At 38.5% G+C, this 18,394-nt stretch overlaps 1 protein-coding gene across 3 annotated transcripts in view; it reads right to left on the bottom strand.

Moving 5' to 3' along the window:
- kcnd3 (potassium voltage-gated channel, Shal-related subfamily, member 3) overlaps positions 1-18,394 on the bottom strand; it is a 111,158-nt gene that overhangs the window by 13,128 nt on the left and 79,636 nt on the right. For 2 of the 3 annotated variants that reach the window (XM_030734413.1, XM_030734412.1), the window contains exon 4: positions 7,226-7,394. In XM_030734413.1, the coding sequence (XP_030590273.1) occupies positions 7,226-7,394 (169 nt within the window). The remainder of the gene's footprint in view (positions 1-7,225; positions 7,395-18,394) is intronic. The other variant, XM_030734415.1, reaches the window with a different exon arrangement.

Here is an 18,394-nt window from a genome sequence, read left to right on the forward strand (position 1 = left end):
GCTGATGGTGATGTGTGTTTTTTTGTTTTTTTTATTAAGGACATAATTCATAGCAGTACTCTTGACCTCCTCGGTGAAGTCTCCCATCAGCACTGGCCTGTCTTCTTGCAACGTGCAGACGACTTTATTGATTGTCTAGAAGGGCAAAACACTCTCAGCCAGAAGTCATCTCCACCTTTTGACTTCAACCTTCTGAGGGAGGGCTAAAAACAATAGTGAGATGATTTAGAGTACAGGGAGTGGGAGCGAGCAGGAGGGAGCGAGTAGGACGTTTTTGTTTTGTTTCTGCCACGTTAGCCTGAAGCCAGATACTGCAGTAATTTGCTACCCACTAAGTTTGAAGACAACTGGTTCAACTAGAACTATTTTCAAGTCAAAGTGATAAAAAAGAAGACAGGCAAAAAAACAAAAAGAGGAAAAACATTGTGAATCTCTTTTAATATTATGAACAAAACATTTTTAATGTTCCTAATCCTCATAAACTACTTGAAATAATCATGTTTGCTTGACTGGTTCTTGCATAAGGCTTTGTTTTCCTCACTCTCTACTCATTTAATTTGGTCTTTTGGTGATGGTAGCTTTTGTAGCAACTTTTATGTAGATATATAGAGAAGGATGTTTCTTTGCATTTATCCCAGCAAACTGGATTCAAACACATTTGGCAGGAAGTAGTGAGATAATAGTCACAGAGCCACGGGGGAATCTAGAACAATACCAGGAGTACATTTAAAAGTTAAGGTAGTTTTAATTCCTACCTCCTTTTTCCATTCTGTGTCACTTGCCCTTTGTGTTTCTTCATTTAAATCCTTCCCTTTTTCAGGCATGTTATATCTGAAATTGTAATTTGTCCTACCTGAGGATATGAATACCTTTATGCAAATTATCCCAAAGATGAACCAAAGTAACCACTGCAGACTGGACTCTTATTTTTGGCCCCATTAGGAAAGGAATGAAAGCCAGCGCTCAGTCCACCATGGAACAAAAACGGTGACGCTGCAGACTAGAGGAAGGCAAAATAGACAAGCTAATGTCCGTGTCACAGCTGTGCAGCTCTGTGCAGCTCTGTGCAGCTCTGTGCTCCTTCTTGCCACATAAAGCAACTAGTGGCATCCTCATGCATCTTTGCTTTGTGCAGTAAGATAGATCAGGGGCTGTCTCTCTGCCACCACCTAGATGGATGGTTAATTGTAATGGGAGCCTAGAACAGCTAACAATTAGACTTGAATGAAGATGGATGTGAAGTGGGTGGTGGGGGGAGAGTTTGACAGGAGCAGAAAAGTACCTTGGTTGGGGAGGGAAAAAGGGGCGAAAGACTGGAGGAGGACAGCAGATGCTGGAAAAGGCACTTCCTCTCCTTAATAATTCCTCCTCCTCCCTGTTCCCCCATCTGCTCTCTCCTTGTCATTTAAGTACTGTAAAAGCTAATCTCAAATGGCTATCCTATTTTACTCTCAGTTAAACATAGCCTTATTCTAAGAAATGATCTGAGGAAGAACAGATTTTCTGTGAAACAACCATTTGCTGGTAATAAATGCTGAGAAAATGACATTTTGCCATGGTAAATGACCAGTAACACTTGCTAAATGGTTGGTTAAATGACAGAGAAGGTCATATGTCATTTGTATTAAAGAACACTACATGTTGCATAGATGGTAGTAATGGGCTATTAAAGGAAATGGCATGCCTAAGTAATTAATGGCTCTGGTTGGATATTAGAAATCACACTTGTGAAAAGCAGTGACAGAGTAGTCTGTACAATGATAATTATTCATCATATGCTGAGGATAACATCTTTATTAAGTGACAGATGCTCTACGGCAATCTAATGTGTAATGTGCTAAACACATGTCAGTGGTAGTTCTTAAAAATGTCAGTAAATTCCTGAGTTGCTACAGCTTATCATCAGGCTGCCAACAATGCTCTCATTGGGTTTATCATCTTTTATATTTGCCTTTCAGCATTCAACTTAAACTGGAGCTTTTATAATGCCTTTTCCTTTTTTCTGACATATCTGGGCATATATATATATATATATGTATACACACACAGTTACAGGTGGATGCTCGTATTAAACATAAAAGGCCAACGTTTCAAATAATAGTGCGGTCAGTGTATATGCAACTTCTCTGTGAGACAAAAGCTTAGGCTTCAGACTGCTCTAAATTCTCAGTTCCTGACAGTTTCCTCTACTCTTGGATGTGTATGATGTCATAGAGAGGGGTTATCATTAATGTGGCCACAGATACGGCTGAGAGCACAGCAATCCCACCCACCTGCTGTTCAGATCTTCTGTTTGCGGGGGACAGCCAATCAGAAGGAAGTTAGCTGAAATTATGTTAAAGGGAGAGGAACTAGAAAGGCTAGTTTCCAGCAGAGGATGAATTGCAGGGCTGAATCAAGGCTCGATATAAGAAAAATGATGTTTTTGAAATTTGAATCACAGGGTTTGTGGTGTATGTAGCAAAGCTACCCTAGTAGAGTCCAAGAATAAAAATATTCAGATAGAAATGAGTATAATACATCCATATTAAAGCATAGTTGAATATTGGTAAAATTGACTACTGCTAAAATCACAAAACTTATTAGTCTATATAGGCCTTGAAATATCTGTTGTAATTTTTTGAGTAATGTAAGCAATGATTGCAAAGATGTGCAACTCTAAGCCACAAATATCACCCTCACAGGGATGCAGTGAAAAACATTAGGATTTATGCCCTTGGAAGCATAAATGTTTCATATGAAATTTCATCTGATCTTGAAATATCAAAGTCCAAAGTTAGAGACTAACATTGCCTTCTACAGAACATTTAACAAGGCAGACAGGAAAAGCTGCTTTACTTAATGACTATTTGGGAACGTGAAATCAAATCATTTCAACAACATCTCTCGCTAAAACTCACACAATATGTAATTCAAGAGATACTCCACCAGTTTTAGGAACAAAAGCTTGAATGCTAAGCAACACTTAATCCCGTGGGCTAATTAAAGGCAGAGATGGTGCCGACTGGATCTCCTAAATGCTCAGAAATATCACATTTGCAAATCTATCATCATCTTTGGCACTTAGACCTTGATTTTACCATACTAATAACTCTCTCGAGGATTAAAGCATCCAGGTGCAATATCATTATGAAGGCGCTGATAAGACTTTTTAGTCACGCTGTTATGAAAAGCAGAAACACTATCTATGGGATGTAGGGGTGCTTGAGCAAATCCCTGACCTCACGGCATGCAAGCCAAAGAGATATTCAAGTGCCTGAGGGAGTCATTTAGTACTAGTTAATGAGAACGGCAGTGTCATGCTTCACTGGTTTGTTGGTGGGTACTTGAAGAGGTGTGGGCGTCTCGTACTGGGTGATGTTCGGGACAGTGCACCACACTGCAGCTCATAGAACACACAGGAAGGTCACACAGATCAAGGTCTGGCCGATGCACCCACACACGCACATATACGTATGCAATGAGAATAAAGGAATCCCGAATCTTGAATATGCGGACAGGATTTCTCGCTCAAATAGATGCACATACGTAGACAAACAGACGTACACATTCCTTCCAGCCAGCATCTCATCTGGGTGATTGCTATTTCAGGAAAGAACACAGCATCAGGACAAACACTGCCTCCAGCTCTACCCTCTATCTATGCTCCCTCTGCTTCCCCTGCTCACCCCTTCCCTCTGGCCTTCCTCCTCACTGCTCTTCTCCTCTTCCTCTTTTCCCCCCATCTATACATCTCGTCATTTTAACTGGTTTTCTGTCTAACTTTCCAACTTTTCAACCGTTTTTCTGTCCTCTCTTTGTCTCTTTTCATCCTTGCATGTTCGTTCATGTTATAACAGAGGTTTGCTCGGCAGACAAGGTTTCTGTTAGCTAAGATTGGGTGGTGGGCAGCCCACAGTTGCAGAACTTTAAACAGATTTAGAGAACGTGTGTGGAGATGGATGGCATTAATCATAGAGAGGGTGAGCGAAAAAAAGGGTGTGGGGGGGGTGGTAATGGATGGAAGCAGAGAACAGAGATGAGTGAAAAGGTCTAACAAATAAGCCAAAGGTGTGGGGGAAAAAGCCTTAGTTGAACAGGTGTAAATGGCAGTGACGAGAGAAAGGAATGCACTCTCAAAATATGTGTCAGTGTGTGTACTGTATGTCTGCCAGCTCCAAATAAACCCACTATTTATCTCAGGGGAACAAAAATGGTCAGATTTGCCCGCAAACTATGATTACTGGCCCAGTTTTGTTTGTGAGCCAACTGATGCTGCTACCCAGTTTGGCTGATGGACACACCACATCATGATTTTATAAAGTTCTAAAAGCTGGGCTATTCACCCGAAAGGGAGACAGGATCTTTAAACCATCTACCATTTAAGTTTCCATAATCCCATTATAAATCTGTGCCTCTGTGTGTTTTTTATTGCTATACTTACAAGGATGAAATCTCACAAGGACAGACTAAAAGAGAAAATTATGCAAAGAGGGGAAATTGCTGATTTTCACTTCTTTGATTGGCTATCTTAGGAGTTAGGACTGGATTTTTGGATGAAATCTGAGTAATGATAATATTTAGCTTGTGGGTTTAAAGGACTACTTTGTTTGAGGGAACTGATATTTTACATAATAATAATAAGAGCTCTTCCTAGACGAACATAAAATTAGTTTCAGTGTAGGCCATGGATATCTGGGGGCAAGTGAAAAAAACAATGTGGCTTTAAAACCTCTGAAAATCTTGCTAACTAACATTGATCATTCAAATATACAAAAACTCAAACAGCCTTTCTTTAGGACTGTATTTGTGCGGGTTGATGGGATTTGCTCCACAGTGTTAGCAAAATCCACCAACTGTAAGATGTTTAATTTTCATTCTGGAGCCAGTTTCCGATAATTTATGAAAGTTTTCTATTGTAAGTTGTAGCCTAGAGGCTTTATGTGTGAGTTTTATTAATATAAACCTCATACTAATGCAGAGGTTTGTGGTTAGAGATGGAAAATTGTCTCCTTTGCTGTTTATCTTATCGATCTGGTAATAAATGTAATTCCTAATGATGCATCCTGCAGGTGAATAATACTTCCTAGAGTTTAAACAAGGCAGCCTCAAAGTAATTTTTATCATTGGTTACAACTTTTGAGCCATTTTTACAAAAAAACCTTAAAAGCGTAAGCTCATTTTAAAGTTTTCTTTAATCGATTCTTTTCTGACGAATGGGGTTTCATCAGGAAGGGTATCTTGCTGCCGTGGCGAATCTTTGTGAGTAAAGGAGCAGCCACAAGCAGCGTTATTCATTTAATCGACTCTTTTTTAATAATAAAAGCAGCATTTTTATGTGGACATAAGCAAATATATCTTGAGTGAAAAGTTTAATGATGAATAGAAACATTTTCCTCAAAGAGAGTGATTCTCAGTGTGAGATCCCTAAATCCATTTTTACACATGCACTGCAGCCACCATCTTTTCTATGCATTACCTGATGAAAGTGCATGTGAGAATGCAAAAGCCTGGTGTAGTCATATCAGATTTTAAACAGTCCTTAAACTTCCTAGCACAAACTCCACGTGATGTTCTGGTTGCACCAATTGGAGCTGATGTGAGAACAGAGCAGGAATTGACCATGAGCGCGAGGTCACGCTGTGTCCCAACACTTGCATGCGCTGCTGAGGCAGCCTCCCTGTCTAATCCAAGCCTCGCTGACACATCCTGTCTCCCAGCGCGCTTCATGCAAAAAAAAAAAAAAGAAAATTTCAAACAATGTCCTGATCTGATTCGTGCAGCATTTCACGCATCACAACAGCTTCCGTCACCATGACACCCGGCTAAGGTGTAAGTAAGTGCTTGGAGCCAGAGCTCAACTTTGTTTTGAACACAGATGTGATCGCAGTGAATTTTTTAAAGTCAAGATCATTACAGTCACGTTTGTTTGGCCAGTCTCACACGTTTTCACTCAGAAGCACTGTGGCTGTCCTGAGGGAAAATTTTGCAGTGGCTGTTCGAGACCTCTGAGTTAATGAGGGATATTATACCAGATGTTCCAAAACTGTTTTCTGACCCAAGGTGGCTTATGAAATTGGCCTACATATGGCTACCATATTAAATACACTCAACAACCTTAGCCTGTCTACAGATCAATTATGGAAGTCAGGGACTTGAATTTGCTGCATTTATTAAAAAGAAAAAAAAGAAAAAAAAACACTTGTGGAGAGAGAGTGACAGACATGTTTCCCCAGATGATGCTTGGCACTGTGGACGGCTGATTTGCTTGCTCCATGAACAACAGCTACAAATATCCAAGTGGCAACACAGACAAGAAGTTGTGCTGTGACTGGACTCAAAAAGTGAAATGCCTCATCAAACAATGTGGCCTGCTCTTTACCAAACAAACTTACTCCTAGGGCTATCAAAAAATAAAAAGTATAAACCCCCTCTTTTTCACAATATGTTGTCATATAAAGCAAAGGCCACATTCCCATGTGGAAAAAGACAGAGTTTATGTATCAGCTGCGCACAGGCTCAGATATTTCAACAATTTCATGCAAGCTGTTGTTTTTGTAAATGTAAAGAAAATTTTAAATCAAATGTGGGACTTCCTGGTAAAATAAAGGTAAATAAATACAGCTGTGAAGAAAAAAATCACTTGTCAGGACTTTATGTAGCACCTGGCTGCTACTTACCCTCTTAATTCCTACTGTGTACAGGACTGTATAGAGTCCTTTCTTTTTCACTTGACTGTACATAAAAGAAAAAAAATCCCACAATGTTTCTGTAACACTGTAGATTTTTTTTTTTTTTTTACACTATTGAAATGCTTCGTATAACATTTGGGAAGGGGGTCCTTTTACCCAGTGTAAGAGGTCACTGACCTGCAGAAGCATGCGAGTCTCTGCTTAAAATTGCACAAAAATACATTATAGAGAAGATATAAATACTTTGGAAGAAAGAATCCCCTCTATTCATTCAGTTAATGGAATGAAGGATTTTAGTTTGGCCATCAGACAGACCATTAAAGTTTGACAGTATTCACTGGGAGTGGTGGGTACCACATCCCTACTGCTAATGTGAAAATACTGTCAGTCAACGTAGATTATACAGACACGTAAATCTTAAAGGGATGACCTGAACCCTGCGGAGTCCCCTCCTCAGGGGATGGGGAGAGGGATGTCAGAGCTCCCCTGTGGGCTGGAGGTCTGCAGATCCAACCCTCTGAGGCCTCGCTGAAGAGGAATAAAACTGTGTTCACCTGTACCTTCTGCGCCCGCCGCTTGTCTGCTCTCTGGTTCTGGTGATAGATGCGGCTAAAGTTGGACACGATGACAGGGACAGGAAGGGCAATTACCAGCACCCCGCTCAGAGAGCAGATTGAACCAAAGATCTTCCCTGCAATCGTCTTAGGAACCATGTCTCCATACCTGTGAAAAGTGACACAGAGAAAGAGAGAATAAATTTAGTAAAACGCCTTATGCATTTAATAAAATCTGTCTGTGGTAGCTTAACTTTCTAGTCAAGCACAGATGATGTGAGGTCATTCATTCAAATCCCATAGAGGAACATGCTCCATGTATTTCATGTTCAATTTATTTAATTTGCTGGCCATTCATTCTTCCACAGCTTCCATCTTCTTTAAAGGCTTCTCTGTGCTGCACGTATCAATACCCACCAGAATAAGACTTTGCCTGCTGACTCTATTCCACCCGAAGGGAGAAAAAGAGATGCTCCAACCAAAACTCGTCTGTCACTGAACGGCACAGTAAAGTCCACTGACTCATTCACTGAGAGCAGATACTATTAACCTTTAGAGAGGAGAAAGAGGAGGACACTGTATGCCGGGGACATTTCCCAAAAGTCATTTAGCCCAATTCAGTCTGAAATATTTGCAAGTCAAAAGCAATTTCATCTTCAGTTCAAAGACAGACAAAATTACAATAACTATATTACATCCCCCCTTTTTTCAAAGAAGATGCTGCGCTGCAAGAATAAAGACTGGAAGGATGAACAAAATAGACAATAGAAGAGAATAAATTCAAGAGCTAAAAAAAAAACACAACTTAAGCTGGAAAAGCAACCTTTATTTCTAATGGTGTTCATTTCTTATTCATGAGCAAAAAGAGCAAGTAATTTGTTCTTGTTTTCCAGCTAAACAACAAGTTCTATTGAATTCATTAGACCTGATCCAAGACAGCCTACAAATAAAACTTTGGAAAGACTTTTTCTTTATATACAACCTTTATTTATTTATTTTCATAATACAGCATCAGTGCAGTCAAGAGCATAACATTTGTGGTAAAGCGCAAATAAATGGAATGGCAAGTCAAGCTATTCCTGTGCAGCAATGGAATCACATTAATGTATGACATACACACAAAAATAATTCATTTTGAGCACATTTTGCTTTGCATATATATTTACCTGCCGTACAAAGAACATATTCATTTGACAGCTCCAGTGTCACCATACTTTCTAATTAAACCACCCAACAGTACTTTTTATAAGCAAATTTGCTCTGGAGCAATTTGAAACACAGCTTATGAGAAGAACATAATTTTGTCTTTTTTCCCCCTCCATGAGTTCCTTTACTTCTAAAATTTTGTTGGTCAAACTAATTTATGCTTTATTTATTTATAGCACTTTATTAGATACATCTGCTCAACTGCTCATTAATGTAAATATCTAATCAGGCAATCATATGGAAGCAATTAAATGCATTTAGGCATGAAGACATGGTTAAGACAACCTTGTCAAACTGAAGTTTAAGGTGAGCATCAGAAGAAAGGGGGAGAAAGGTGTTTTAAGCTTTGGGCAAAAATGCCATGTTGATGCCAGAGGTCACAGAAGGTTGTCAGACTGCTTTGATCTGATAGGAAGGCAACTCTTTTTTCTTCGTTTGGCTATTCCTTTTAGGGGGTCACCACAACGGATCATCTTCCTTCATTTCACCCCTCCCCAGCGTCTTCTTCTCTCACACCACTACAGCCATGAATTTTCTCTGTGGTCTTCCTCCAAACTGCTTAACCTGAGCTGTCCCTCTGATATACTCGTTTCTAACTTTGTCCATCCTGGTCACTCTCAATGGAAATCTTAACATCAAAAGTTTGCCTCCCTATTGGGAAATCAAACTCTGGTCTCCTTCATGACAGACAGGGATAGAAGGTAATGGTAACTCAAATAACCACTTGTTACAACCAAGGTATGCGGAAGAGCATCTCTGAACACACAACATGTCAAACCTTGAAGCAGAAGACCACACTCAAAGCTACTCTCATCGACTAAAAACAGGAAACTGAGGTTACAATTCACACTTATCCAAAACTGGACAATAGAAGATTGGAAGAAGTACCTGGTGAGAATGCTCAAAGCACAGGACGAGGAGGAGGAGTAGCAGCAATCTTCCACTCCAGCTTATTAATCAACCATAGACCCAGACAGAGTTGTAATTCATGTAGCCCCTTAACTGGCAAGGGCCCGGTGACGGGCCGTTTGTAGTCTCTTTTATATGGCAGGCTAGACCCTCCCATTTTTATTGACACGTCATTCGGCCAATCATGTAACTGGCTGCACCAAATCACCTGACAAAGCTACGTGACGCCCTCTGAGTATTATTGGCTCTGGGAAACCCATTTCTTAACATTATTGGCCGAATGAGGTGTCAGTCAAAATGGGCGGGTCTAGCCTGCCATATAAATGCACTTCATTCGGCCCGCGGACCAGACGCAGCCGATTAATAGGCTATGAAGTGGGTTTTTCAGAGCCAATAATAACCAGAAGGTGTTATGTAGTTTTTGTCAGGTGTTTTTTTTGCTGCCAGTTAAGGGGTTAAAAACCTGACTCTTAGCCTTGTCCACCCTAACTGGAAAATTCAAAAACCTGTCCATCTGGTCCTTACTGAGAGTTTTTGTCTGATTTCTCAGGCTTTTTATCTGATTTAGTGCTCAGTTCAGATTAAATAATTTTAATGGGTGATTTTAAAATTCATATAGATGCTGGAAATGACAGCCTTAACACTGCATTTAATCTATTATTAGATTCCTTTGGCTTCTCTCAAAATGTAAATAAACCCACCGACCACCTTAACCACACATTGGATTTTGTTCTGACATATGGCATAGAAACTATGCTATGCTTGAACTGAACTGAATCCATTCTGCCGTGTAACAATGGTTCCGGCAGGTGATGGTGGTGTAATGATGTGGTGGATAGTTTCTTGGCACACATAGCTTACCTGAGTATTGTTGCTGACCATGTCTACCCCTTTATGACCACAATGTACCCATCTTCTAACAGCTCCTTCCAGCAGGATAATGTGTCATGCAACAAAGCTCAAATCATCTCAAACTGGTTTCTTGAACATGACAATGAGTTCTCTGTACTCAAACGGTCTCCACAGTCACCAGGGCTTAATCCAATAAAGCATCTTTGGATGCAGTGGAGAAGGAGATTTGCATCATGGATGTTCAGCCAACAAATCTACAACAACTGTGTGATGCTATCATTTTAATATGGATAAAAATCTCTGTAGAATGTTTCCAGCACCTTGTTGAATCTATGCCATGAATAATTAAAGCAGTTCTGAAGGCAAAAGAGCATCCAACCCAGTTCTAGCAAGGTGTACCTAATAAAGTGACCAGTGAGTGTACTACTTCTTATGTTACAGCAAATTATTATTATTATTTTTGCTGCTAGTCATATACATACACAAATGTTTTCACATGTCAACTTACTAAAATGAGACAGTCTGTGTAGAAATACCAATAAGGAGCCACAGGAACCCTGTCAATTCCTTTAAAGCATGTCCAAGACAAATAATCTGCAAAATGTAGCTGAATAGAGCTCATCACAACAGTCCACTTTGATAGATCTCACACACAATAGCACTAGTTGTTACTTGAGGACTTGTGAACAGTACATGGGAGGCTCTTCTAAAATGAACAATAATCTCCTTAAAATGTTGTGCTTATGATAGTCATTTTATAATCTAATGAGGCACTTCTGTTGCAGTCTGTTGGTCCGAGTAAGAAACGCAGAGGGGCAATACATGTGCGCACATTAACCCCAAACACACACAAAACCCTCTCAGTTTATTTTAGAGAGGGGAGATGAAATTGAAGATGAAACCTCATGCTCATTAGTCACAGATTTCTGCAAAACAAGCCTATGAAGCCATTTAAGTGAAGGGATGTTTTTGCATCTACAAAGTAAAGCACTGCCCACACACAGTGAAGGTCCACAGCCATAACTGAGAGTATACTTACAGAGAACATTTATCGTCCCTTCTGAGAACTTTAATGGCCTTTCTACCCAAATTAGGCAATAACAATCCCATCAGTGGTACAAAGGCCCTATCACTACACAACATTTCATCTCCTCCCCTCTTCAGAAGATGTTCCCATTAGGAAGAAAGAAAACCTAATCATATTCATCTGCAAGCTTTCTTTAATGGGATCCTATTAGATTTCCTGATAGAGGCCCCTCACTCCTAATACTATAGTCAATTTGCTGCTCCCATTTAGTCAAGCTGGTCTGTCTCTGATGATACCATCATCGGCTACTATATATGCAACTGAAATAAAGCTGGGTTTGCACACATTAAAGAAAGAAAAAGCTTTAATAAATAGTATGAGGGAATGCATATGCTTGTGTGTGCTTGTAATAAGCTAGTTGCAAATTCTTCCTCTTTGAAGGCTGGGTTCGTTTCTGACTGTGAAAGATGATGTTGAAGTTGGGCCATGAGGTGGAGGTAAATTTCTCTCAGAAAAGAAAAAGATGGATAAGCAGTGAGAGGAAGTGATATTTTCTCAGCAGATGCCGTGCACTCAGAAAGCTGTCTGATCTCTCCATCAGCCCCTGCCTTCCTCTCTGGCTCATACCACACTCACACATGCGCACAAACACACAGAATGATGGGTTTTCTGTGTGCACAAATAATTATGGTGTGCACGTGGGATCTGCACATGCACGCACATGAAACATCTAGGTCAGGTGGGAAGGTCAGTTCTTGGTCGGGATTGTCACGTCGCATGATAAGAGGACCAGTTCTCTCTGGATTATTAAAGCCTATGAGGTTGGATGAGAGCTTATTGAGTGGAACTGAGTGCTCTTGTGAAGGTATGTGTGATGGATGGATTATCAGAGATGGTCTCAGGACTGACAGACACTAAGATTTGTGATGATGTCACTCCGTGCCATGTCAGGTCAATGAGCCACAGCTCACAGCCCGTAAATACCTGATAAAACTCAAATGTATAGCATAAAGCTATTTCTGAAAGTAACAATAACCAAGAGACAGCATTAAACAATTACTGATTATAAAAATTTATATTAACATATGCTTTGTAAAACATGATTCCAATGACTGGGGGTTTATTGTCTGTGTAAACTACATGCACCAGAAGCTTGAGATTAATTTAGTGGACAAGTCAGGCTAAAATAAATAAACAGCTAACCTTGTTTTTAATTTGCGATACATAAAATTATTTCATCTACGTGCTTTAATCACTGTGTCAATCGTATTTATATGTTATATGATAGGAAGAAAAAGGGGACAAAGAAAGTGGCAAAGTGACAGAGAAAGACTGGGAAATATAAAGCAGTGAGTTGGGCTTCCACTTAAAGACGCACTGACATAAGTTATATCCATACAATTAGAAGAAATTGAATAATTCTACTCTAGCTGTAATTGGGTGTAAGAGTGGAAATCACCCTTACAACCAATTACATGATTTCTACATACAGCAAGGCGAGAATCATAAAGCACAAAGCTTCTTGAATGGTTTCCCATTAGGAGATTAAACATATAGCAAATATAAGCATTTCATTTGAAACATCATCATTAATTATTATGGAACAATGAAAATCATGAAAAGCATATCTTTAACCAAAATGTATAAAACAAACAATCAAAAAACCAGCCGATTGATGTTGCTCATCGTCCAGTCCATTTTCTTAACTGGTTATCGAATTCAGGGTTGCAGGGGGGGCTGACGTCTATCCCAGCTGGCATAAGGGAAGAGGTGGGGTACACATCACAGGGTTAACGCACAGAGACAGAAAACCACTCACACTCACGTTGGAACCTACAGCCAGATTAGAATCACCAATAACCTAACAAGTATGCTTTTGGACTGAAAGGACGAAAGCTGGAGTACCCGGTGAGAGCCCACGCATGCACAGAGAAAACGCCTGCCTGCAGGTTCTAACCCAGGATCCACACTGCTGTGAGGTAACAGTGCTAACCACTGCCTGGTTGTAAAAAAAAATTACTGCATTAAAATAATATATCAAATGATCTATCAATAAATTACCAATAAAAAGTATGTTAAAAACAATAAAAGCACAAAAAACAGAGATGAAATTACATTTGTTAATAGATTAGTTGACTGCATTGATTATTACTGTAATACATTAATAATCTTAATAACTCCTTTCCTCAATCTCAAAACAACTTTACTTTATAAAATAAAGGGTATATTTAAATATGACTTCAGAAAACACTGATAAATGATAAAAGTGAACTATTATCCATTTTTAACATTGCAAATACTTTGTTTACAGTTTATATCTCTCAAATGTGTGACACAAAATATGATCAAACTGCTGTTCTATTAATATATTCAGTTTCATGGTATCAATAAAGAATGCATGGGAAAGAGAGTTAATACATCAAATTTAACAATTCACATTCGCAGACAAACTTCACTATGAAAAACGCTTGTATTACAACAGTGTCCGTAAATGATGATGCCTCATAAAAAATATCTCTAAGTGGTAGTAGACTTCCTTTTTTATTGGGAAACCTGTCACAGGCCAATGAAGCTTAGCACTTTGGGGTTCAACAGAGTGAAAGATTGTCTCTATAGGCCTCTAACCCTCAACCATCCATCCATCTGTCCCCTCATCTGACACTTCATGGCCAGTCACTCAGATGGAAGTAACTCTGATGACACATGGCTCTTCAGGGATGGGACAACCATCTATAATCACCCCCACAAATGTCACTGCAGGAAAGCAAGAAATAAGGAGGGGGAGGAACAACCCAGGTAGATAGATACAGAAGGGGAACAGAGTATGAGTACAGCTAAGAGAAAAATGAGTCAACAGAAAGATCGAGATCCATATAATGTCACTGTTAATACACACAGGGTTAGATAAAGTACTGTGCAAAAGTCTCAAGCCACCTCACATTTCTTTACATTTTGCTTCCAAGGAGACAGAATTTGTAATTTTTAAAGTGCTCTGGAGCAATAGTTCTCCAGGCTTTCTGAAAGTCTTTCAATGTTTCTTTGGACACTGGCTGCTTTTTCAGTCATTTTCAGTCCGGGTCTTGTACCTGACCATTTTCACAGGAGTGTTCTTTTTGTTTGTCAAGCCACTTAACACTGATGGATGGATCATCCAATTACAAAAAGGCATCCAATTCAAGGGATGAATCAGTGTTGTGTCTACACTTAACAGACAACTTAGCAAAGAAACAATTTTAAATTGTATCTTTTGGCACTTTGTTACTAGCCATCTTTCACAAAAACACATTTTCCCCCCTCTTTCTTTAGTTGAATCTGTGAAAAAAGCCAGATAACATTGTTTGATAGGTATAAAAACGCATTTTTGCACCAGCAACTGTTGTTGTGATTTGGCGCTATACAAATAAAATTTAATTGAATTAAATGAATCCAAATCTGAAAATTTCTGGTTCACATTATCATCAGCATGTATGGAGGAGGTCAGGCGAGAGGGTACAGTGAGTGTCTACGGCCATCTTTAAAACATGGTGGAGGCTCTTTTATGGTTTGGGGCTGCACTTCAGCCAGCGGTTTTGTGGATATTTCAAAAATGATTCAATCAAATTATGATTGGTCAGATTTTGATACACCATGCAATAGCATCTGAAAAACATCTGATTCACAATGGCTTCATTTTTCAATATGACAATGATCCCAAACACACTGCCAATGCAGTAAAAGCATACCTGGGTAGAAAAAGCACAAAATGGAACACACTCAGTCATGGATTGGCCTCTGCAGAGCCCAGACTTCAACATTAGGGCTTTGAATGTCTTTCAAGAAGCCTGAAGACTACTTAAAGAAATGACAAGAAGGAAACCTAAGAGAGTTCAGGCTGTGTTGAAGAATAAAGTTTGTCATACCAAATATTTGCTTTCAAACTTGTTAGAATTGTACAGACTCTGATTTTGCCTTATATACTGTATTTTCATGTATGTTTACATGTTTCAAGGAACTGCTGCACCTATTTCCCATTTTCTTAGCAACATCTGAAGAAAAAGAAAAAAAAAAGCAGTGGCTCAAGACTGCTTGAGAGATCAACACAGACATGAAATCCAGTTGTGATTCTGATTTGTGTGGCTTGACTAAGATCTATGCAGGAATGGCTGCTTCACAAAAGTGCTTATTAAGAAAGACAAGGAAGTTAAAAATAGATGTTCTTTCTAAGGATGATGATATTTTCTTTGCAAAGGGCACCTTCATAATCCTATGACAAGTACACTGTTTATAAAATGCAGCATCAAAACTCGAGCTATATTCCAGGGAAATAAATGGTGAGGTTATGAATATAACACATATAAATGCCCGAAGCATGAGTTCAGTGGAAACACAAGTCAAGTGTGAATAACTGCTCTTTGAATGGCAAGTTAATTGCAGCAATGACCTTGTTTAAAGCAACTGTCCAAAACAACAACAACAAAAAACAAAACAGGATACTATGAAAGGCCACGACAGCTCCTGAGTTGCCTTATGGTTATTATATCTTAAAGATTTTATTGCATTTACTGTGATTTCCCTCATGTTAAGCATCATTTATTATATATTATCTATATTAGGAAGCAGCTTTATGTATGAGTGAAATGAACCTCTACATTGTAGTAACAGAAAGGACTTTCTTTGTATTTACTATGTAAATATAACCTCATCTTGTGACAGAATTTCAGCTCCAACTTTAATTGGTCATATATTGTATTATTTCATTCCCTAATGACTGACATGGAGGGCAGCCAGTGCCATCTGCACTAAATACGTCATCTTTTCAGTCCAAGTTTTCATGTCCTAGTATTTGTTAGTGCTTGTTTTACTTTGAAGTTTAGTTTCCTCTTGTGATTCTTCCTGTTCTTTTCCCTGATTTGTGATTATCTGACCCACCCTCAAGCTGTCCTGCTGTTGTTCACCATTTCCACCTGTGCCCTGCTCCCGCCTGTGTCTTTGTATCCAATTAATCCTCTGAGCATAATCCGGATTACTCTGCACCTTTGCTTTTACATTCTTTCCTCAGACAAATTAAAGGCTCATTTTTAAACTGTAACTACTACAAAAACAAAAACATAGTCAGTGTTATATTTCCACACATAAGACACTATAATTTGGAGCTTATAGAAAAATCCAGTTTCTATATGCCTCACTGTGAGGTAGGGATATAAGTTACTTCCTCATTTAAATTTGCCAAGTGATGAGAAGGGAAGGCAGGAAAGAAACACAGATAAATTGATAAAGTGAAAGGAATTACTCTCATTGCACTGCATGCAGAGGAAAGGTCATTATCATCACTCACTTCACAACCAATCGTACACTGAATCACCCTGAGGGATTGCTACCATTTCTCTGTAATACACACCCAGTTTCCTACATTATGACTTAGAACAGACAAAGTTTGACACTGTGCAGCAGTTCATCCCATCACCATCTCACAGCATTGTTGTTTATTTTATTTCATTTATTTTTATTGCAGCAAAAGAGAATATTCAGCTTTTATTAGGTAACAAAAAACAAACCAAAAAACAAAACACATATTCTCCAGAGTAAAATTTAGAAAAGAGGTTCTCAGCCTCTGTTTTCTGCTGTGTGCTACTTATGACATAGCACTCTGTTTATATTTGCACATCTATCACGATATAGTGTACTGTTTTGTGTAAAATACTGGTCTAGAAATGTTGGCGCTTTGGAAACTAGAACAATCTTGAAGCCAAGCATAATGATCCTTTTTCCTAATAGTATCACATTTTATATATATATATATATATATATATATATATATATATATATATATATATATATATATATATAAATAAATAAAAGGGTTCGGGGTAGGTACATTATTAAAAAAGGTATCACATTGTTCTCCTCAGCTCTGTAGAGATATAATGAGACTTTCAGTTCACTGTTTTGGTTTTACTGCCTAAAACTATTTTGGCTTCCTCTAACTGCACTTATTAAACCCTTACTGGCCATAAGAGTTTTCACAATACTAGAATTTCAAGCATGATACCAACATCTAGGAAAATACTTTCTGGGGAAAAATGACACAAATGTTGTCATTTTACATTCAGTCATTTTACTAATTAGCCTTAGCTGCTACCTTAATTATAACAGATGGCTAATGTGGCTAAGTTAAACGGCTAACATTAACATGTTGGCCAGGTTAATGTTTATGATAACTATTTTATACTTTGTGTTGTTAAAGCGGGAACTTTACTGGCCCCACATTTTTTTTTTTTTATAAAGACTGTGGTGTCTCTCTTTATGGATCTTTGCCAAGTTTGTTGTGTTACAGTACACATGTTCAGCTGCTAGTGAGTGGATGGGCTATGTCTACAGCGGCACTGTGTAAACTTGTGTGCTAGCTGGATGCAACGAAGCTGGCACTGTTTGTATCAATACTGTTGCAAATGGTATCTAATCCAATAATAATTTCTAGTATAGTATAAACTATACTCAGATACTAATCTGAGTGTATATATATATATACTCAGATTAGTATCTGAGTATAGTTTTTTTCTTTGCCGATCCTTACTCGGTACATCCGCTGCCTACGTATCTACTGTACTTAAAAAAACAAAACAAAACAAAAAACACAAGTACCGTTATGTTTTCAGAATTTTGGTATTGAAACGTACCATAAGTATCATACCATAAGTATCAGTTCTGGTGACATCCCTCCTGGCCACAGAGCAGAAAGCGCTCTAAAAAACCCCCAAACCTATGCTTCCTGCTCAGCAGCAATTAGCAGACAGTTTCCAGATGTTTGATATCCAAAATGATGGGAGATTAGCAGCTAGATGATAGCCTATAATTTACAGGTCTTATTGATGACTTGAAAAGAGAACTAAAAGGAGAGTTAACAGTACCTGCATTCATCAGGTGTTAAAAAAACAATACTCAATTTGAATGACAAAGATGAGTCAGCATTGTGCTCATAACTTATGCTGTGATGTGTTGGTACAAAGTTAAAGTTTAAATTGAAGTATTTATAGTTTTTAACAGGTGGTTATCAGCAACTGGTCCTTGTTCCACTGGAACTTCATCTGTGCACCACAACACTGCTAATTATATATATATATATATATATATATATATATATATATATATATATATATATATATATATATATATATATATATATATATATATATGAC

Source organism: Archocentrus centrarchus, chromosome 7 (genome assembly GCF_007364275.1).
Source record: "Archocentrus centrarchus isolate MPI-CPG fArcCen1 chromosome 7, fArcCen1, whole genome shotgun sequence".
Classification (NCBI taxonomy): Eukaryota; Metazoa; Chordata; class Actinopteri; order Cichliformes; family Cichlidae; genus Archocentrus; species Archocentrus centrarchus.